The sequence below is a fragment of the Sinohyriopsis cumingii genome, chromosome 1, assembly GCF_028554795.1.
Source record: "Sinohyriopsis cumingii isolate HCF-2022 chromosome 1, ASM2855479v2, whole genome shotgun sequence".
In the NCBI taxonomy this organism is placed as follows: Eukaryota; Metazoa; Mollusca; class Bivalvia; order Unionida; family Unionidae; genus Sinohyriopsis; species Sinohyriopsis cumingii.
In genome coordinates, this window is record NC_142961.1 from 1,437,442 (window position 1) to 1,457,620 (window position 20,179).

Genomic DNA, 20,179 nt, shown 5'->3' on the forward strand with positions numbered 1-20,179 from the left:
ATATGCATCTGTTTCCTTAAGTGCCTACTTGGAATGTGGAAAGCTCTAGATCTAGAAAAGATTCATTGGTTTATAATCCATGTAATTCTTTAAACACTGACAAGGTTCCGTATACAGGGTCCCTTACGTGGGTGATCAAATTGCACATCATAGAGAGCAAAAGAGCAAAATTGTGTTTATGCGGGAAGAAAAATGCTGATTATACTTTACCAAACGGCAGAATAGTATCGTGAAATAACTTTGAAGTACATTCGAATACCACGGTTATTACGACTTTTTTTAAGGGTAGCATGACGTCATTTTGACGTCATGAGGTGTTATTACACGTATTACATATATAAAAAGTGGATAGGCATATTATTGTAAATAGCACAGTAGACATGTAATAAAATTGATAGATGTATTCGTTGAACGGATGTGATGTTTAGAATTCCAAGTGTTTGTTTTTCGTTGTGTGTTTAATAATGCTAATTTATCTGCATATTCAATATAAAAATTATTTTTTGTCCCCTCAGATATTTTTGGTTAGTTGATTTCTTTTAAGGTTTGTCTGTCCATCTTGGAAGTCTTTACACTGACAAAATTTCTTCAGTGTGAAATCCTCAATACAGTCCGCTTGGTGACCATACATGTTTATCCGGCTGATATCTCCGACCACTTTATATGTCTCTGTGTCGAGGTCAAGACGGACAGTAGCTTCGAGAAGGGCGTTTCCTGGGGTGGTTCGAATCACAATTTGGATATCTTCAAACGAATTTTTTTCCTTGGACTCGGAGGAATCGAGCGATGTGGAAAGTTTCAGTGCATTTATAATCTCAGCAAGAGTAAGATGTTCACAAAGATGTGGATACGGTAAAATAATTTGAGTCACTTCATTATAAAGAGTGAATGCTGTTCTTTGAACTTTCTTATCAGTAATTGGTAATTGATGCCGCTGTCTGCACATGCACCAGTGCGGAAGAATACTAGCCTCGTCACATCCTCGGTCAATGGGAATTTCCCTGAACCAACTTACGCCTCGCGCAGTCGGATCTGTGGGCATCTCTTTTGGTTTAAAATAAAGGATGTCTTGCAGCGTTTCATAGACATCAAATGGCGTTGATAGTCTGTTTTGGTTGAGTTTAAGATTTTTTGTAATATATGGGTATTTTTCTCGCAGCCATTTCGGCACAACAATAAACATAAATGGCAGACGTTCCTCCACCCTTCCTATAAATGTTTCACGTATTCTACCGAATCTAATTCCATGATCACTATAAAAGAATAGTACAGTATTATGAAGAAGCCCTTCCTTCTTTAACTTCTCAAAAAACTTGGAATAAGGTTCATCAGCTGCGCCGGCGCTATTGATGTCGTCATGTGTCAGCCTCGTTATAAAAGTGAAACCAAAATAAGGACCAGACCTAAATGTATCAATGAAATCATATACATAGTTGATAACGATTTCGGTTTCTAGTCGATCTTGAAAGCAGTGGTGATTATTAAACCACAAAGACTGCTGCAGTTCCAGTGCAAGACTAAAAGGACGATTATAGTGATCAGCTGGAGGAACTCTGAAACCGTTTTTCTTGTAATCAAATATAGCGATCTCAGGTGCATCTTCAGCGTATAGTGTCCTGTATCCATGACTCCCGAATTGTTTCCAGATGAAGTCATAATTATCAAAGGGACCATTAATATTTGTTTCCTTATTCGGCAGGTCTGATACGAAATGGCCCATTGTCATTGGAACAATATTGACAAAGGTGTTGTCTGCAACTTTCGTGTAGCCATTCATCTCTATTGCGCCTAATTCATCTACGAGGAGCTTTCTCGTATTTTCTAACTGTCGAATGGAATTTAGCCTGGACACAGAATCGATTCCTATCATAAGAACATTTAAGGTTTCTGCGGTCTTTGATTGCGCATATTCACTGAATCTTCGGCTACGTACAACGCTGTCCGTTGTACTGCGGTGAATGAAGGCATGAAAGTTGACATAGATTTTAAAATCGCTAGAATTGTAGCAGGCTACACGTATGAAGTCGTCCTTCACGCTGAGAGTGCCATTAAATGGCTCACTTTCTTCGAGATATCTTATGAAATCGTGATCAGTTTCTTCGTGTTTCGGCCGATAAATTGGCGTAAACGTACAGTACTTAAGGTCTCCATAATAAGGCGGTTCCTTTACAGCAGTCCAGTTTATAAATAGTGTAGTTTCTCTCTGGAACGTCAGCGGAACCCGATTTGGACATATCTGGGGACCTCCACGGCGAACAAGATGGCGGATTGAAATATCAAAGGGATCGATGTTAGGTATTTTGCACGATGGCATGTTAACTAAATATGCACTAGCATTGGGTCCGGATAGCTCCAAATGTGTCAACCGTCTTTGCTTCCCAAACAAGAGTGCAAATGAAGATAACAAGTATATCAGAATTCCGATAGATGTCAAAAACAGAAGCTTTTTCACGGCCGACTGCACACGAGGCATGGTCGTTAATCTGAAAGCAAAAAAACAAAAAACAAAATAAATAAAATTATATAAAATATAAAAATAAAAATGAAAACAAACGTCTTTAACTAAAATGAACAAAATTACCACAAGACGTAAACTTAGTAACCATGGGCGTACGCGGAGGGTAAAAGTAGGCAACTGCGTTATATTTTTCTTATACATCGGGTCTTGTGTACAATGCACTTGGCTGGGCCCCTGGTGTCCGAGCTGTCTAAAGCTCCCCTTTACCCATCACTGCCATCTCATCTCTTTCCGCGTGGGTCAGAGTCTCGGACTCAGCCAATGTGGGTATTTAAGAAAGCTGCCAGTAGTTTCATGTGGGTCGGTGGTTCTTAAAGAATAATCCGCAAAAGTGTACATCTTCGGGTATTGTCAATCTTTCGTTCATACACGTGTAAAGACTATGAAAATTACCTGTCATTAGTTAAATATCCTAAAAATATATATCGGACTTATCTTGAATTTGCTTGCAAGTATGAGAACTAGTGTAGTCGCGCTATGCGTTTCTGATAGTGTGTGAGAATGCATTTTCTGCAAAGCAAGAATGATTCAGATTCAGAAAAACAAACTTCACAAATTTACAAACTGATCGGGTAAGATATACGAGCAGTTGCATATTTTACAAGATTGTACTTCGTTCAGTTCTATTACATATAACGAGGGTCGCTAATTATGAATGTTAAACTAAGTAAAGTTTAATGACAGTGAATATGACATGCATACATGTGTATATCCATGTGTATAGCTTAATGACAGTGAATATGACATGCATACATGTGTATATCCATGTGTATAGCCTAATGACAGTGAATATGACATGCATACATGTGTATACCCATGTGTATAGCCTAATGACAGTGAATATGACATGCATACATGTGTATATCCATTTGTATAGCCTAATGACAGTGAATATGAAATGCATACATGTGTATATCCATGTGAATAGCCTAATGACAGTGAATATGATATGCATACATGTGTATATCCATGTGTATAGTCTAATGACAGTGAATATGACATGCATACATGTGTATATCCACGTGCTTTTCTACACTGGATTCTACTGGGTTACGTACAATGAAAGAGTTGACACTTATTTGGACACCATTAGTTATATACAATTCAGTGGTGTTTAGTGACATTTTTTTCTGTATTTGTGATAACTAGTTATTTATGTTGTTTTGTGTCTGATATTGGAACACTGAGTACATTGATGTGTATCGTTATACAGTGTAGTCGTTTGTGAAGACAGGGAATGCTTTAGAAACCAAGATACAAGTAGGCAGCTATTGGTCTTCATAAAAGGGAAATATTAGACCAGTCTTGAATTTCGCACGGTTTGCCGGGACCCATGAACCCATTACTAGTATACCAATAAAGTGGTTAGAGATTTAAGCTCGAGATTCATTAATTAATAAAGTAAAAAGAAACAACTGAATTACTTATTATAAAAGATTTAAAGCATGTAAATAAAGACATGTGAGCATATTCCAGATTGTTTATTATGAGGATCATCATAACGTTTGGCACAAATAAAACTGTATAATTAGCACTATTACCAAAACTACAAGGATAATATGTTGTTATTGTCTTTATCATAAAATGATGCTAGTGGCCAATACAGCCCTTACTTTTTTCCTACTTTTTTTTAAGAACTACTGTCAGGGTTGTTCAGGACTGACTAGAATCGACTTTATTTGTAATAGTATGAACAGAAGAAAAAAACTGTGTTCAATTTCTCCAAGTTTTATATAAAATTCAATTATCCATGAAACTAAATGGATTATTATAAGTGTCAATGGCATTTCATGTTCACTCATACAGACTCCAGACCGCTCCGGTGGCCCAGCGGTTAGAGCATCCGCCTCAGATGTGGAAGGTTTCGGGTTCCAACCCCGGCCGAGTTATGTCAAAATACATATATATGTTATTAACAGCTGCCTCTAGGCGCTCAGCATTAAGAGAGTGTTAGGACTGGTCGGCCTGGTGTCCGGATAATGTGACTGGGTGGGACTTCGTGCTATATATGTTTACGGCATGATGCCCCAGTGCTAGATAACACAATAAACTGCCACACTGCAGACATAGATGTGATATGACTGAAAAATTGTTAAAGCTACGTTAAAAGGCCACAAAACACACATACAGACTCCATATTGTTGTACATGCATCAAAGTCTGTTGACAAAAGGTATGGAATTGGTTTGATTAAAGTTATTCTTTCACACACTCAATCCTAAATGATGTGGGATATTTAACTGAAAGAAATGGGATATGACTATAAAAGAAATGGGACATGACTATAAAAGAAATGGGACATGACTACTGCCATAATTTGTAGCCTTTCTTCACAATAGTCGTACCATCCCCCAACCACCTATATTACTAAACAGAGCATAACCAATAGCCCTTAATGGTTCTCTCGTGTGCAGATATAATTGGTTTAAGCGTTTCATTAACGGTCAAAAGAATTCTTTTAAGCTGAATGTACAATATGTACAATAATTAGGCATGATTTTATCAGTCGCCCGTCTTTTTCTGGACGATAATATACTTCTTGTCTTGTCATTTCCATTGAGTATTCACGAGTTATCGGACTTGTCATCCCTTTCACACGATATCAGGTTGAAATCGTGCCGTTTGTGGGCTGTGATGGAAAACTGTACTTTTAACTGCGGATAATTATCCAGTCTTGAAGCTGACAATTCGATACGAACATTTACTAAATACATTAAACAGTTGTGTAGAATTTGTGAAAATCTTAATTTATATTAGTCTTACCTTATTCTTTAATTCTATCTTTTGAATTGTTTTTATATAAAATAACAAAATAACATTCCTTCCTATCTTTCCTGCTTCCTATTGTTGTACACGGAGACGTCCAAATAACTTTGTGTTTACTTTGTTTTATCTTTACAAGGTGAAAATTAATGATGATTGTCTTTGCAGCAAATTATATTTACCCTTAGCAAAGGTAATGTGTCACACCGACGAGACAGGAAGATTTCAATTTTCTTATCATCCGTTCATATCAAATCGCTATGGTCTTGCCTGCGTTTGAACTGAAAACATTATTTGTTGATCGGCCTGTGTACAAAATTTCCGTCGTCAATTAACTGTATCACTTGAATTTTTATGGTTTAGCAAAATCTCTTTCTGATCACGTTTGACGCGTACAGTCTTCAGAACAATTTATGTATGCACTAAAAAAACTTTTTATATGAAATATATTTATTTTGTGTTTTTTATAATCAATAATCTGTATCTATATGGACAAAAAGACGTGATTTTTTTCTCTGACATGGTTGTTTTGATATACAATAACATCAGTAGTACCAAACTTAATCTAACTAGGATGAATATACCACAAGTATCTACTTTTCCACGTAAGCTCAACCATCACTCCACCCTCACCCCATCACTTCCCTGCACACAAGTTTTTTAAGTCTTGAAATTTAGACATACCCATCCGGTGGCCTAAGTGGTTCGAGCGTTCACCTCGGATGCGGGAGGCCGCTTGTTCGAACACCAGCCGCGTCATACCAAAGACATAAAAATGGTACTAGCAGCTACCAAACTTGTCGCTCAGCATTAAGAAGTTAGTGTTAGAACTGGTATGCCTGGTGTCAGGATAATGTGACTGGGTAGGACATGATACTGCATAGATGTGGCATAACGCCCCTGTGCTAGACATCACATAAACTGTCCCACTGCAGATACCGTAGTGATATGACTGAAAAATTGTTAAAGCTATGTTCGTTACAAAAACAAATCACACACACACACACACATAAACACACTATTTTTTGTATCACAATTTGTACGGGTGTCTGTGTACCATAATATTGTCAGTGCTTAGGGCCCTGGAAGTGTCAAATTAAAAAGTGGGGGTCTCTGAAGAAGAAAACGAGGCTAAAGGGAAACACTGGCGGTTAATCGCTATATTTTGTAAATCAGTGATCCGCATCCAAATATTGGTTATCTGCTATTTTGTAGGTTAACCGCGACATTTTAGCTGTGAACCGCCATGTAAACACAGTTAACCGGTGCCTGTAATTTTGACCCTTTCTGTATACTATATTGACCCCGAATAACATAATGATCCCCATATAATAGACACCGATCCCTTACAATAGACACCGACGCTTAGGTATGGTCCTTCTGATTCCTGTAATAGCAACTTTTTTTTTAACTTTTATCAAAACACTTTCTCAAGCAAACCATCAAAATCTTGTGGCGATTGCCATTGGCATACGTAACTGGCGTCGAAGTTTCATAGTCATTGCCATTAGCATACGTAACTGGCAGGCATGTTGGATCCTCTGCATTTAGTAAGAAGCGACTCATGGAGAGGATACAGTGGTTAGCGTACCAGACTTGTGTTTAGGAATATATCTCCAACTCCATTTCCCTAAGATTGAAAAAACATATCCTGGTTCGAATGAAAATACAAGTCCCTTAAAGTTTCCCCCGCTGCCAATAAAATAATCGGTCCATAATGCAGGCTAGTATCATACGCATAACAGTAATGAATTATACGTGTACACATCTGTACGAGGCTAAACTTGACTGAGTTAGGACGCGGACTCGTCTCACGTTTGCAGGGAGAACAAAGTACAATTTTTTGAGAGATCGAATGAAAACAGTTTCAAAAATGCTTGTGTAGCTACGTACACCTTAACGAAGTAGGCCTACAGTCGTCATTAACACATTAACCCCTGGAGGTTTTTGTCGTTTTCGTCTGAAATTCTAGTAGGAAACACATTTTGAAAGTTATTTCTGAATAAATCCTAAAACACCAACTTCCATGTGATCTTCCAATAACATACTGCCTAGATGTGTTAGAAACATCGTTTTTCGTTGGATATTTGGCTCGCGCATGAGCAGATGGGTAAAAGTTGGATTATTTTTTTTGTGCTTAACGTACCCATTATTTTCGTATCGAGACCACTCTTTATTCCAAATGTCCATCTTCTACTTTTTGCAAAGGTTCATCTGTCTGTTTGCAGTTCATACCGGTCTGCCTTAGATCTGAGACCAAAAAGTCTAAAATCCAGACACAAAATCGGATTCCGACCACGGGCGAGTTTTGGGTAGAAAAAAATCGGGTCCAAGAAATGAGGTTTGTTCCTCTGAATTTTGTAGTGCAACTAGAAATTCCAGATTTTTTTATATCATTGTAGAGCTACGTCTGTCTACCTTTATATAATACCACCCATTTGAGTATTATACATGACATTGACGCTACAGAGCTCGGCAGTAGGCTACTACCTCCTGCCACTTAAACTCGTCACCAGGGTTTAATGTGTTAATAGAATGGTTATTGCTGTCGTGGGTTTAATGCCACTTTGCAGCATGTTAGGCTACACATGGCGGCAGTAGTTTTGGTGGGTTGAAGAACCCTGGAAGAAACACCGACCCATGGGAAGCTACTGATAAGCTTACTCACATACCAACGCTGGCCGAGTCCGAGACTCGAACCCACGCAGAGAGTGATGAGATGCTCGTGATCTTTAAATGCGAGCGCCTTGGACCACTAAACCTCCTGGGGTCCCGATTATTAAGATGGTAATGCAAACCTTAGAGGCTACAACAAAATGGCTGAAAAATAAACGCCCAAAGCGTGAGGGGTCGATCATTTAATTTCGGATTAGGATCTATGATTTTCCTTCAAGTTGGGAAAATATTTTCTCTTTTACATCGATATCAACTTTATTGAATATAATGGATACAACGAGTTGTGTGTGTGTGTGTGTGTGTGTGTGTGTGTCGCTAGTGGTATAAATCAGAGCAAGAATAGTTTGTTCAAGCTACAACACACACACACACACACACACACATGAACATTAAATGGTCGGTTCCTAATGAAGGGAAAGGAAGTAACGATATATGCAGAAAGAGAAGAAAATATTGGTTCAAGAAATCGAAAGGAAACTGGCCAATCTGCCATTACAATGTAAATGCAAGAAAGAAAAACAAAGAAAAGTGCACATGTTCTCCTTAGTTCGTTTGAAGTCATGTGACCAAAATGCATGCTGTAACCACCAAAGTGTGTACATAAACCTTAGTCATCCCATCCCCTCTAATGATCAACCGTTCATACCAGGTGCGGATCAGGATATCGTTCATGTGGTGCGTAATCAAACAGACAAGTAGTTTGTGGGATGGAACTCCTGTTAGCATCTCTCACCCCCAGCGGCGGTTAGGGGTGGGGGCAAAGCCACAGGAAGCTCCTGGATTTTAAGTGCTTCGACGGCATAATTTTAACCCTTTAACTGAAAACAAAACTATTATAGGAAACGTTCTGGTTGGGGGACCCGAGTGGCCGAGTGGTCTAACGCGCTCTCCGTTACGGATCACTGCCATCTCACCTCTGTCTCCGTTGGTTCGAGTCTCATATTCGACCAATATGGGTATGTGAGAAAGCTTGCCAGTAGCTTCTCGAGGGACGGTGGTTCTTTCCGGGGTTTTTCCCAGGTTCTTCATCCACCATTAATACTGGCCACCATGTATAGCCTATCATGTGCTGAAAAATGGCGTTAAACCCTACAACAACAACGTTCTGGTTGTTAAGCGCTCATTTTTGATGGGTAGGAGCCCCTGAACATTAACTGTTACAAGATTGACACGTCCTGAAACCCTAAAGGACCGTCCATTTTATTTTTCGCTTTGGAGAGAGAGAGTTTTAAAAATCTTGCTTTGATTTGTCGAACAAACGAACTAAATATGTCAATCATATTACTTGAAAAGAAAAATATATCTTCAGGTAAAATAACAAATATATCAGGGTTGGAAAGAAAATCTCCATATATTTCAGTTTCACCTATTTGGCTTTATCACGAGCATCATCAACCTTTGCATCTTTTAGGTGGCAGGGGAAAGTTTTGTAAATGGGCCCCTGTCACATTTCCAAACTTAAGGCTATGGTGTGATATTTTTTAAATAGATATTATTGTAGTATTGTTTAATAATTAAAGATATGGTTATATTTGTGAATTAGGAGTTTCGGGCTTTTGTTGTTCTTAAAACTGAGGTAAGGCATGTACACCTCCCGTTATTACTTCGCACTATGTAGACAGTGAAATACCAATAGTCGGCTAGGAAGAAGAGCTAGCCATCCATAGCAGTAGATATTTAGGATCAAGAAAATATCTCAATAGCTGCAAGGATGGTAACTAATTTGAATTTCATCAAGTCTTTTAATACACACAGAAATATAACATAAGGACATATGCTTGCACTGTGAGCACCATATAATGTCAAAAAATGATTTTCGGGTTTGGAAAATGTAGGTATAAGGTTGTGGTTGGGGTGCACAAACTTCTTTTGCTATGAACTGCCATTGATGTGTCAAGTTTCCTATTCTTTGTTTTGATATAGCTATCCAAAAATATGGACCTTTTGACCTCACTTCTGTATGTTCTATTTTTAATTAATTTTTGTATTAGGCTGATGGATGCCGCAACAAATTTGTGCATAAAAGAGCTCCCTTGCGCTCTCGATGCGACATTGTTAGTATCACTCTGCAAAACGGATTGACCGTTTCATTTCTTAGTCTCCTTCCTCTCCCCCAAAAGTAAACGGTCGGTCCTAAGCGTTATTCTCTCATTAGAGATAACTAAACATTAACATGCATTTTTCACGAAGGGTATATGGCTTGTGATAATGCTATTTTAAAGAAACGTGGACCCCATTTTAAATTCTTACCGCTATAAGCATAATGCTACATTGTTTACTGTTGATCCGTCTCGTGTTTATCCAAGTCAAACAGGGCAAAGCTAAGCTAAATAAAACTCTAAGAAGTCATAATTCAGAAATTTAAATGCATTATTTTTACGCAGGCGTATTGTACATATGTAGTAACTTAACAAATGAAATAATGGATACAAGAAAAGCTAGAAACAGAGATGAAAACAACAGACACTTACCGGAGCTGCTTACCGTGCGTGTTTTGCTACAATGGAGGAATCGGGATGTGGGCGAGTAAGTATTGGTAACTTGATACCGTGCTGGCTGCACATGTAACTAGTCAGTGGGGAGTCTGGAAAATTTGGGGGAAGTTGGCGCTTGTACTTTTTACCTTTGTGAAACGTCACAAGCAGTAATCTCAGTTTTTAAAAATAGCCATTCGGACAAGGGGAACCGGCGCAATGGCATTCAGTCTTCTTTTTCGTGTTATATTATTCTTATTTTTGTTCTTACTGAAAACCATGTACCAGGCGTTAAATTTGTTCATGTAAATATAGATGTGCATTCCAATATTTAGTTACAGTGGTGCTTAAGCCTGCAGACTGTATAAATCATATAATCAAATTTGATGAATTTTCTAGAACAGTATAATACACAAATTCCTTGTATTTCATCACCGATAGATATACCCTGAATATTTTCAGATGAAAATTCCAATGGAACTGCCACCCCCACCCCTTAAATAATGTCGAATAAGTATTCTTGTATGTTATTCGTGTTTTAACATACAAATAGAGAGGGATGTATGTAGGAAAGTGACTGTTTCTTGCATTTTGTTTAGCGCATACAATTACGATTACGCTCTGCTTTGTTGATGTGACATTATGCACGTAGAATCTAGAAATGTTGCATATACATTCCATAAGTTTAAAATACAATGTATCAATGTTTGTTTGTTTTATTTATTTATTTATTTATTTATTTATTTATTTTGTATTATGTATTAGTGATTTTATTACCCTTTTCTGATTCTGACTTGTTAATCGGTAACAAAGTTAAGAAAAAAGGAGAGAAACTTTTATGTTTATTTCGACGTCGTTTTACAAACAAATCGTCATTTTGAATGACAGTTTAGAACATAAAAGAATGCATTATGTTCATCAGAGTTATGGTGTTGAAAAGAGGAGCACTGGTTGATTATATTTATACTACGTGGATTTTACATTTCCTTAATTAAGATATAAACGATTACATTTTGTCGGGGAGTATAATTGTATGCATGTATTGATGGAAACAGCAATATAAAAACTACTGTCCCTAATGATGACAGTCACCCTTAAAATGATACACATTTTACACACAAAAACTAACTGAAATGGAAATATAAATGAACATTACTTGTTTCAACACATTCATTTGGGACACACACACACACACACACACACACACACACACATATATATATATATATATATATATATATATATATATATATATATATATATATATATTCTTTTAATGTGTACATACAACAGCTTTGCTCAAGATAGATTGGGAAACAATACAAAAGGATGACAAAGAAAAAATATACAAAATTATTACTGTACACACTCATATATGATAGCAGAATATATCAAAACATTACAAAGTGACGGATGAGGAAATAAAACAACTTTATTTTTGCCTATATGTCGTGAATTACGACGTGTTTCTAAGCATCCCTCGGTGCTTTGTCCGAAAACGATATGGTGGCAGCTGGGCACAGTGATGTCATGGTCTATTTTTAGCAAAAAGTTTAATTCAGTACAAGCTCCTTTATGTGCTTCAATTTGTTTGCAAGCGTTTCTTGCTATATTCAGTAAAGAAAAGATCTAAAGAAAACATAAGACAAACGGGCAATACGCATTTATCCATAGGCTGCGCGTGAACAAGTTGGTTTACTTATATATATATATATATATATATATATATATATATATATATATATATATATATATATATATATATATATGTATATGTGTGTGTGGGTGTGGGTGTGGGTGTAAGTAGGTTCCCCATGCATGCGCGTGTGCGGTCATATTAATAAACTGAGATTACTTCAAAAGATTTCAAGTAAACCGTTTTTTTATTATTTTTATAACTCTAGTCGAAGCAACCGTATATCGTATAATAGAGATTATTTCAAATTTGTCTTGGGATCTGATGGACAGCAGTATCCGATCATTTGTGAATTTGTTATAACTTTGATATACAGCTTAGCCTTAGATACATCTGCGAGGTGCCACATAAGGGGGCGAGTATTATCGCTTTCCAAAAGATAGTATACCCTTACATGTGGAGTGATCGAAATTCTTTGATGCAGCGTTTTCCCCTTAAATATATAGATACAAGTTTCACTGTTTGTTCTAGTTATCAGCATGTTAATGGTAAATGGCGATGTCATTCGTACTAGTGTCACTTTGCCCTAGTTTACGTAATAATTACAAAAGGTACATGGTACATTTACCAATTAGATCACAAGCAACAACTGAAATAAATGAAGAAAATACTCGTCTACTGGGTCATACAATTAGACATATACTAATAAGAGAGATGTCAGAGAAAGGCAAGACAAATGCGAATGAAATTGTGTTCTTGTGTTTTCCATACAGATAAAATGATAAGTATACTGTACATTTTTGTGTTTTCCATACAGTTAAAATAACAAGTATACTGTAAATATTTATGTTGTCCATACAGTTAAAATGACAAGTATACTGTACATTTTTACGTTTTCCATACAGTTAAAATGACAAGTATACTGTACATTTTTATGTTTGATCATATTATTTCGAAAATGAAACGTCAGTATTTCGCCAAAGTTATAAATTGCATGGGCAGTCCTGGTTTTGAGATCTGTATAACCTGAGGCGTTTGAGTGAAATTTGGATTAGCTCTGTCTAGATATTAGATTATCTTCCTAATGGTAAAGTGACCAATTATAAGATTATCATTTCGACGCTATACCATCTGAGCTTTTGTGGCTATGCACGATGTGAGTGAGTCCTAGTGGAAATTCGGCGACAATGTTAATGCCTTAATACCTGATATAACTCCAAATTCCGCAAGGAGACAAAACCGTTCTGTTATGTAATATGTACGTTTCATGTGTTTTGTCAACGTATGGGGAGAGAAAAAAAGTTTCAATAACCAAGTTTTTTTTTGTAGCTCACCTGGTTGTAAGATATGACTCCAATTCAATCTTGTTTTCCATCTTGTGCTTTTGTTTTTCTTTCTCTCTTTCTTTTCGACCACCGCTGTCCTGATTTCAATCATAGTTTATAAGAATGTTTCTTGCAACATGACCAGTTGATTCTGGGACGGTCTTCTAGCGACATGACCAGTTGATTCTGGAACGGTCTTCTAGCGACATGACCAGTTGATTCTGGGACGGTCTTCTAGCGACATGACCAGTTGATTATGGGACGGTCTTCTAGCAACGATATAACCTACATACAAACCAGGTGTAACCCTGCATTATATTTCTTATTTAGAACTGCTGAATCAGTTATTTTTCAAGCGATGTTTGCTAGGACCTGATCTGGAAAAATTATATTCGGGTTAGCCTTCGTAGCAACGGCGTTATTACCATAGCAACCATACGTAAACTACTCGGAAGAATGTTATGCAGTCGTTTTCATCTTGGCTTTAGCGCCTTTCTCACTGGTGCAGTAATGGCAGCCCGTCATCCAATAAAACCACGATTACTCGAAAAATAGAACAAACATGAACGGCTTATTCGCTAAAACTGCTTGACAAAGTTGTCCAAACCTGGCCTGCTTGTGATTAGAATACACGAATCAATTTCCCCACCCCAAACGTCGCCTATATTAGTTTTTGACAGCTGGAATATCCGTAAGGAAAAAGTCTATATAAATGTTGAGAGAAGGAAAAACATTTCCACTCTGCATTATTGTCGTGCGACTTTATAGATAAGACAATACCTTGTATCGGGTTATAAAAGTACATTGTAACGTGACCTCGTGGTTTACTTCAGATACGCTGTGTGATTTATTTTATTTATTATTGCACTATAACATGTTTCCACATAGTAATTGGTTTCGTGTATTTTATGTACTTTGTCTCAACATTATATCGAGATATCGTATGTTCCAAATCAAGTTGAAATGTGTGAAAACGTAAACTTCAGGGTCCGTATTCTGGGAACAATTTAAGCAAGGAAATCAAGCTAAAGCTCAACTTTCTAAAAACTTTGTTTTCTGTAACTATTATTATATTGAAGGAAGAACCATATAACTATCGCCATTCTCTTAGATATTATTAAATTTATTTAGATGCTTGTTTTTTTTTTAAATGAAGATTTGCTAAACATTTCGGATATTAATTTGGGATTTTCATCTCGAGCTCGAGTTTCGTACTCAAAAGGTTTCAAGAAGTCGAGACCTGGTTTTTTTAAAATAAACTTTCTGCTAAAGAATGAAAGAAAACAATTCAGCTATCCTCCTTGCATTTCAAATACAACTGAGAAAACACAAGGTCACAAATAGAGAATGATGTTCATAGCGACGGCATTCCCCTAGGTAAGTAACTGTAATTGTTGAGTTGTCATTCCCCTAGGTACGTAACTGTAATTGTTGAGTTGCCATTCCCCTAGGTACTTAACTGTAATTGCTGAGTTGCCATTCCCCTAGGTACGTAACTGTAATTGTTGAGTTGCCATTCCCCTGGGTACGTAACTGTAATTGTTGAGTTGCCATTCCCCTGGGTACGTAACTGTAATTGTTGAGTTGTCATTCCCCTGGGTACGTAACTGTAATTGTTGAGTTGTCATTCCCCTAGGTACTTAACTGTAACTGTTGAGTTGTCATTCCCCTAGGTACGTAACTGTAATTGTTGAGTTGTCATTCCCCTAGGTACGTAACTGTAATTGTTGAGTTGTCATTCCCCTAGGTACTTAACTGTAATTGTTGAGTTGTCATTCCCCTAGGTACTTAACAGTAATTGTTGACTTGTCATTCCCCTAGGTACTTAACTATAATTGTTGACTTGTCATTCCCCTAGGTACTTAACAGTAATTGTTGAGTTGTCATTCCCCTAGGTACTTAACAGTAATTGTTGAGTTGTCATTCCCCTAGGTACGTAACAGTAATTGTTGAGTTGTCATTCGTCTAGGTACGTAACAGTAATTGTTGAGTTGTCATTCCCCTAGGTACGTAACAGCAATTGCTGAGTTGTCATTCCCCTAGGTACGTAACTGTAACTGTTGAGTTGTCATTCCCCTTGGTACGTAACTGCAATCGTTGAGTTGTCATTCCCCTAGGTACTTAACAGTAATTGTTGAGTTGTCATTCCCCTAGGTACGTAACTGTAATTGTTGACTTGTCCTTCCCCTAGGTACGTAACTGTAATTGTTGAGTTGCCATTCCCCTAGGTACTTAATTGTAATTGTTGAATTTTCTAGAACAGTATAATAGAAATGTTGCATATACATTCCATAAGTTTAAAAAACAATGTATCAATGTTTGTTTGTTTGTTTTATTTATTTATTTATTTATTTATTTATTTATTTATTTATTTATTTATTTTGTATTATGTATTAGTGATTTTATTACCCTTTTCTGATTCTGACTTGTTAATCGGTAACAAAGTTAAGAAAAAAGGAGAGAAACTTTTATGTTTATTTCGACGTCGTTTTACAAACAAATCGTCATTTTGAATGACAGTTTAGAACATAAAAGAATGCATTATGTTCATCAGAGTTATGGTGTTGAAAAGAGGAGCACTGGTTGATTATATTTATACTACGTGGATTTTACATTTCCTTAATTAAGATATATACGATTACATTTTGTCGGGAAGTATAAATGTATGCATGTATTGATGGAAACAGCAATATAAAAACTACTGTCCCTAATGATGACAGTCACCCTTAAAATGATACACATTTTACACACAAAACTAACTGAAATGGAAATATAAATGAACATTACTTGTTTCAACACATTCATTTGGGACACACACACACACACACACATATATATATATATATATATATATATATATATATATATATATATATATATATATATATATATTCTTTTAATGTGTACATAAAACAGCTTTGCTCAACATAGATTGGGAAACAATACAAAAGGATGACAAAGAAAAAAATATACAAAATTACTACTGTACACACTCATATATTATAGCAGAATATATCAAAACATTACAAAGTGACGGATGAGGAAATAAAACAACTTTATTTTTGCCTATATGTCGTGAATTACGACGTGTTTCTAAGCATCTCTCGGTGCTTTGTCCGAAAACGATATGGTGGCAGCTGGGCACAGTGATGTCATGGTCTATTTTTAGCAAAACGTTTAATTCAGTACAAGCTCCATTATGTGCTTCAATTTGTTTGCAAGCGTTTCTTGCTATATTCAGTCAAAGAAAAGATCTAAAGAAAACATAAGACAAACGGGCAATACGCATTTATCCATAGGCTGCGCGTGAACAAGTTCGTTTACTTATATATATATATATATATGTGGGGGGTGGGTGGGTGTGGGTGTGGGTGGGTGGGTGGGTGTGTGTGTGTGTGTGTGTAGGTTCCCCATGCATGCGAGTGTGCGGTCATATTAATAAAATGAGATTACTTCAAAAGATTTCAAGTAAACCGTTTTTTTTATAAATAACTATAGTCGAAGCAACAGTATATCGTATAATAGAGATTATTTCAAATTTGTCTTGGGATCTGATGGACAGCAGTATCCGATCATTTGTAAATTTATTATAACTTTGATATACAGCTTAGCCTTAAATACATCTGCGAGGTACCACATAAGGGGGCGAGTATTATCGCTTCCCAAAAGATAGTATACCCTTACATGTGGAGTGATCGAAATTCTTTGATGCAGCGTTTTCCCCTTAATTTTATAGATACAAGTTTCACTGTTTGTTTTAGTTATCAGCATGTTAATGGTAAATGGCGATGTCATTCGTACTAGTGTCACTTTGCCCTAGTTTACGTAATAATTACAAAAGGTACATGGTACATTTACCAATTAGATCACAAGCAACAACTGAAATAAATGAAGAAAATACTCGTCTACTGGGTCATACAATTAGACATATACTAATAAGAGAGGTGTCAGAGAAAGGCAAGACAAATGCGAATGAAATTGTGTTCTTGTGTTTTCCATACAGTTAAAATGATAAGTATACTGTACATTTTTATGTTTTCCATACAGTTAAAATAACAAGTATACTGTAAATTTTTGTTTTCCATACAGTTAAAATGACAAGTATACTGTACATTTTTATGTTTTCCATACAGTTAAAATAACAAGTATACTGTAAATTTTTGTTTTCCATACAGTTAAAATGACAAGTATACTGTACATTTTTATGTTTTCCATACAGTTAAAATGACAAGTATACTGTACATTTTTATGTTTGATCATATTATTTCGAAAATGAAACGTTAGTATTTCGCCAAAGTTATAAATTGCATGGGCAGTCCTGGTTTTGAGATCTGTATAACCTGAGGCGTTTGAGTGAAATTTGGATTAGCTCTGTCTAGATATTAGATTATCTTCCTAATGGTAAAGTGACTAATTATAAGATTATCATTTCGACGCTATACCATCTGAGCTTTTGTGGCTATGCACGATGTGAGTCCTAGTGGAAATTCGGCGATAATGTTAATGCCTTAATACCTGATATAACTCCAAATTCCGCAACGAGACAAAACCGTTCTGATATGTAATATGTGCGCTTCATGTGTTTTGTCAACGTATGGGGAGAGAAAAAAGTTTCAATAACCAAGTTTTTTTTTGGTAGCTCACCTGGTTGTAAAATATGACTCCAGGTCAATCTTGTTTTCCATCTTGTGCTTTTGTTTTTCTTTCTTTCTTTTCGACCACCGCTGTCCTGATTTCAATCATAGTTTGTAAGAATGTTTCTTGCAACATGACCAGTTGATTCTGGGACGGTCTTCTAGCGACATGACCAGTTGATTCTGGGACGGTCTTCTAGCGACATGACCAGTTGATTATGGGACGGTCTTCTAGCGACGATATAACCTACATACAAACCAGGTGTAACCCTGCATTATATTTCTTATTTCGAGCTGCTGAATCGAAAAAAAGTGATGTTTGCTAGGACCTGATCTGGAAAAATTATATTCGGGTTAGCCTTCGTAGCAACGGCGTTATTACCATAGCAACCATACGTAAACTACTACCCACTTATGATCGCTGATTCAGTTTTGATCAAACGTGGGAAGAATGTTATGCAGTCGTTTTCATCTTGGCTTCAGCGCCTTTCTCACTGGTACAATAATGGCAGCCCGTCATCCAATAAAACCACGATTACTCGAAAAATAGAACAAACATGAAGGGCTTATTCGCTAAAACTGCTTGACAAAGTTGTCCAAACCTGGCCTGCTTGTGATTAGAATACACGAATCAATTCCCCCACCCCAAACATCGCCTATTTTAGTTTTTGACAGCTGGAATATCCGTAAGGAAAAAGTCTATATAAATGTTGAGAGAAGGAAAAACATTTCCACTCTGCATTATTGTCGTGCGACTTTATAGATAAGACAATACCTTGTATCGGGTTATAAAAGTACATTGTAACGTGACCTCGTGGTTTACTTCAGATACGCTGTGTGATTTATTTTATTTATTATTTCACTATAACATGTTTCCACATAGTAATTGGTTTAATTCTCTCGTGTATTTTATGTACTTTGTCTCAACATTATATCGAGATATCGTACGTTCCAAATCAAGTTGAAATGTGTGAAAATGTAAACTTCAGGGTTCGTATTCTGGGAATACGTAAACTTCAGGGTCCGTATTCTGTGAACACGTAAACTTCAGGGTCCGTATTCTGGGAACAATTTAAGCAAGGAAATCAAGCTAAAGCTCAACTTTCTAAAAACTTTGTTTTCTGTAACTTTTATTATATTGAAGGAAGAACCATATAACTATCGCCATTCTCTTAGATATTATTAAATTTATTTAGATGCTTGTTTTTTTTTAATGAAGATTGCTAAACATTTCGGATATTAATTTGGGATTTTCATCTCAAGCTCGAGTTTCGTACTCACAAGGTTTCAAGAAGTCGAGACCTGTTTTTTTAAAATAAACTTTCTGCTAAAGAATGAAAGAAAACAATTCAGCTATCCTCCTTGCATTTCAAATACAACTGAGAAAACACAAGGTCACAAATAGAGAATGATGTTCATAGCGACGGCTTTGCCCTAGGTACGTAACTGTAATTGTTGAGTTGTCATTCCCCTAGGTACGTAACTGTAATTGTTGAGTTGTCATTCCCCTAGGTACGTAACTGTAATTGTTGAGTTGTCATTCCCCTAGGTACGTAACTGTAATTGTTGAGTTGTCATTCCCCTAGGTACGTAACAGTAATTGTTGAGTTGTCATTCCCCTGGGTACGTAACTGTAATTGTTGAGTTGTCATTCCCCTGGGTACGTAACTGTAATTGTTGAATTGTCATTGCCCTAGGTACGTAACTGTAATTGTTGAGTTGTCATTCCCCTAGGTACGTAACTGTAATTGTTGAGTTGTCATTCCCCTAGGTACGTAAAAGCAATTGTTGAGTTGTCATTCCCCTAGGTACGTAACTGCAATTGTTGAGTTGTCATTCCCCTAGGTACTTAATTGTAATTGTTGAGTTGTCATTCCCCTAGGTCCGTAACTGCAATTGTTGAGTTGTCATTCCCCTAGGTACGTAAAAGCAATTGTTGAGTTGCCATTCCCCTAGGTACGTAGCTGTAATTGTTGAGTTGTCATTCCCCTTGGTACTTAACAGTAATTGTTGAGTTGTCATTCCCCAAGGTACGTAACTGTAATTGTTGACTTGTCATTCCCCAAGGTACGTAACTGTAATTGTTGAGTTGTCATTCCCCTGGGTACTTAACTGTAATTGTTGAGTTGTCATTCCCCTAGGTACGTAACTGTA

At 36.6% G+C, this 20,179-nt stretch overlaps 1 protein-coding gene across 1 annotated transcript; it reads right to left on the reverse strand.

The window, feature by feature from the left end:
* Positions 1-264: 264 nt before the first annotated feature.
* On the reverse strand, positions 265-10,475 carry LOC149806312 (uncharacterized). Its single transcript, XM_089951484.1, has 2 exons — positions 10,441-10,475; positions 265-2,483 (listed from the first exon to the last, which is right to left on the reverse strand). The coding sequence occupies exon 2, from the start codon at positions 2,471-2,473 to the stop codon at positions 512-514; it is 1,962 nt and encodes a 653-aa protein (XP_089807610.1). The 5' UTR covers positions 2,474-2,483; positions 10,441-10,475; the 3' UTR covers positions 265-511.
* Positions 10,476-20,179: the final 9,704 nt, after the last annotated feature.